The sequence below is a fragment of the Austrofundulus limnaeus genome, unplaced genomic scaffold (genome assembly GCF_001266775.1).
Source record: "Austrofundulus limnaeus strain Quisiro unplaced genomic scaffold, Austrofundulus_limnaeus-1.0 Scaffold213, whole genome shotgun sequence".
Lineage (NCBI taxonomy): Eukaryota > Metazoa > Chordata > Actinopteri > Cyprinodontiformes > Rivulidae > Austrofundulus > Austrofundulus limnaeus.
The window spans coordinates 114,406-117,578 of NW_013952615.1; the positions used below are offsets into that span (position 1 = coordinate 114,406).

At 36.6% G+C, this 3,173-nt stretch overlaps 1 protein-coding gene and 1 long non-coding RNA gene across 3 annotated transcripts in view; one reads left to right on the forward strand and one right to left on the reverse strand.

Annotated features, from left to right (window-relative positions):
- Positions 1 to 673, forward strand: part of LOC106525124 (uncharacterized) — a 17,891-nt gene extending 17,218 nt beyond the window's left edge. Inside the window, exon 4 of one of the 2 annotated variants that reach the window (XR_001311071.1) lies at positions 552 to 673. This is a non-coding gene — a long non-coding RNA (uncharacterized LOC106525124). The remainder of the gene's footprint in view (positions 1 to 551) is intronic. The other variant, XR_001311076.1, reaches the window with a different exon arrangement.
- A 237-nt stretch (positions 674 to 910) lies between these two features.
- LOC106525125 (lysine-specific demethylase 6B) lies at positions 911 to 2,491 on the reverse strand (the record flags this gene model as incomplete). The annotated part of the gene is given in 2 exon segments (XM_014019251.1): positions 911 to 2,231; positions 2,321 to 2,491. Coding segments are annotated over 2 exon segments (189 nt in total), but the record flags the coding sequence as incomplete, so codon positions are not given.
- Between the last annotated feature and the right edge of the window lie 682 nt (positions 2,492 to 3,173).

Below are 3,173 nucleotides of genomic sequence, written 5' to 3' on the forward strand. Positions count from 1 at the left end.
TCACAGAGTTTTCCAGTTAAAAATAATTGGAAAGCCCACACACACACACACACAAAAAGACCCCCACCCAAACCACTACAATTTTAGGATGCGTGACATTTATTAGGAATAAAGTCTTCTGAGTTCCTGTGCATTTCTGCGTGCGGGGGTCATTATGTTACCGCTATGTGGTATCTAGTTTATGGTTTATGGTAAAAGAAATGAACAAAAACTGATGTGGTTGTGCCACTGTTCAGAGTCGTCAGTATTCTGCCAGTTGAAAGAATTTCTGATGGAGGGTGTAGGGTTAGGTAAGGTTGGGTTTTGTAGGGTGGGGTTAGAGTTAAGGTAGGGCAGGGTTAAAGTTAGCTTAGCATAGAGGTAGGTTGCATGAATACTTGAAATTAAGACACTACCTTTTTTTCCACAGAGTAGTTTATACCAAATTTCACCTTCATTTAATCATGACTAAAAATAGTAAAAAAGGTAACATGAAGGGTAATCTTTATAAAATATTTAAAGGTTAAAAATTAAGATGGCCTTAATGGTAAAGTAAATTTTTTTTACTGCAGATCTGAAGATTGCCTCGGCTATTGAACCGGGACTGTTGTGTAAAGCATTTTTAGAGGTATAGTTCGATAGCTCACCCAGGATGGACCTCTGTCACCAGTGTTCTTGGCAATAAAGTTTTATATTTATAAAGCCTGTAAATTCCCTTGGTGGTGCCACATTTATTAAACATGCATTTGTGGAATGAGATGGAAAATTAGCCAAATCTTCTGTCATTTCCAAAAAGAAATAATCTACCAAACACACATTTCCTGACTTTTTAAGCTGAGTTTAAATGGAGTTGAGGATTCTTTCTGTTTGTGTTGTGATTTTTCAAGATCGTCCAACACTGAAGTGTTGTTACAAAAACAAGACAATCTTATAAATTTCTCAAGTGTTTATTTTATTAATAGTCACACAAATTCACAAGTGTTTAAGACATGTCTGGCTCAGTTTGGTGGGTGTGTCTGCAGGTATGCCTGTGTAAATTCTCTAAACAAGTGCAGTTATAAATAAATGACCACAAAGAGAAGGAAAAGTGTAAAGGTAATATTGCAACAGGAAAATAGAAATCTCATTTTAAGAGGACAAAAAGAAAAAAAAAAGAATATTTAGCACCATCTATCCCATTATTGTATTTAACAAATATCAAAAATCTCATCTAAACCCCCCTACATAGTAAAAAAAAATGTACAATTTCTCAAAACACTTTGGAAAATTTGTTTTTTTTCCATAAAGAGGATACAAACACAGCATTCCATTAGTCATGTTTTTCTACGTGAGCAGTGTGTCCTAACGTCTACAGGAAAGGTGGTGTTATGTTCAAGATAAAGATTTAATTTAGTATATATCAGGAGAGAAAAGGCAGAAGTCGAGCACCAGGATAACGGCTCCCGCCAACGTACAACCCCGACATCTCAGTTCTTACAAAAAAAAGTGGAAAAAAAAAATTATACAGCCCTATAAAGAAGGGAGAACATCAATAAATAGAAGAAACATTTTAAATTAAATGTACAATGTCAAAAAGAAAATTTCAGAAAAATCTCTCTGCATATTTGAACAAAAGTAACGCGCACCAGATAACAATTTCTTTATTTTTTTTTAGACTTGGTTGATAAAGATTAAAAAAAAATTAAAACAATTGAACCCCCCTCCCAGAAAAAAGCTAAAACCCGTATCTTTTGAAGCATTCCAAACAATTGTATTTTTTAAAATACTTAATGCTTTAGAAAAATGTTCATATCTCTATTATTAGTATTTTTCATTTTCTCTCTTTTCTAAATACAAGGCCAATGTGGTATATATCTAGGCTGATCTAGTTTAAAAAACGAATACAATAAATTAAAAAAGCACCCCACAAAAGTTTCCAAACAGCGTGTATAAATTTCAGTATTCAAGACCAAAAAAAAATAAAAAAATAAAAAAAGACGCCATTGAATTGAAACCATCCGTTTGTTCAATGACAGCACCAGCTGACCCGTTTCCAGGGGTTCTGCTTCAAAGCACCATCTGAGAATAAACTGGTATTTTATTGGCGGCTTGGTATTTTTCTTGTAAACAGTAATAAAAGAGTAAACATGTTCAGCTGGATGTTCGCCAAGTTGTAGCAGTAGCAAAAAAAATGATTCTTTCCCTGGCGTGCAGAGTTTTGGTTATGGCTGAGGAGACGCTGAAGAGGAGCTCTGTCACCGAGAGGCAGCAGCCTGGTGAGACGAGACAAAACGTTCAGTGTTGTTTAAGGACAGGAGGGGAAATTAAAGATGTTACCGCACAGCTGGAGGCGTCTCCTCACCAGGCTGAAGGAGTCGTACGTGCTCATCAGCTCCTCGATGCGGTACTGCTCCAGCACCACCACGTTGGTCAGGTTGGGGCTGCGCTGCCTGGCGCAGTCCTCGCAGTGAACCACGTACGTCTTCCTGCTGCTGTTCTCACACGTCACAAACAGCAAGTCGAACACCTCCAGCTGGAGCGGGAGAGGACACGTTTACAAACACTGAGCTAATGTGTCAGGGTTAGACAACAGCTACAAAATAAAGTTAAACGTTTTACAACTAGGGCTGTGTATTGGCAAGAATTTGGCGATACGATACATATCATGACAGAGGGGTCACGATACGATGTATCCCGATATATTGCCATACTATAAGCAAGGCGATATATTGCGATTTTTTGTCCAAGAATTCTATTAAATAAAAACCTCTTATGGGGAAAAAAATGAAAAACCAAAATTCATTGTCTCAGAAAATTCTAATATTACAGAGACATACATTTGATACATTTAGCTGTGTTCTGCTTTGTATGTATTTTATTTTGTTTCATATTTCTCATTTCATCCATGTTTTCAATTATTAGACTAAATTTGACAATAAATACAGTAGTTTGAAAATATATTTTTTGCAGCTTTTAGTTTTTAATATTAATTTACAATAAGGTCACCCAACACTTAATAGCCTCTACCTCAAGAGGTAGAGTAGCCAAATGGCTGGCTCACTGCTGCCAACTAGTGGTCAGAGGCTGAACTACAACATTAAAATGAATGGCTGGCAGGAAAGTTGACATTTTAAACCAGGGGTGCCCAAATATTTTCCTTGAGAGGGCCAAAATGAAAATCTATCCAGGGCTGTGGGCCAAATGCAGTAATATAA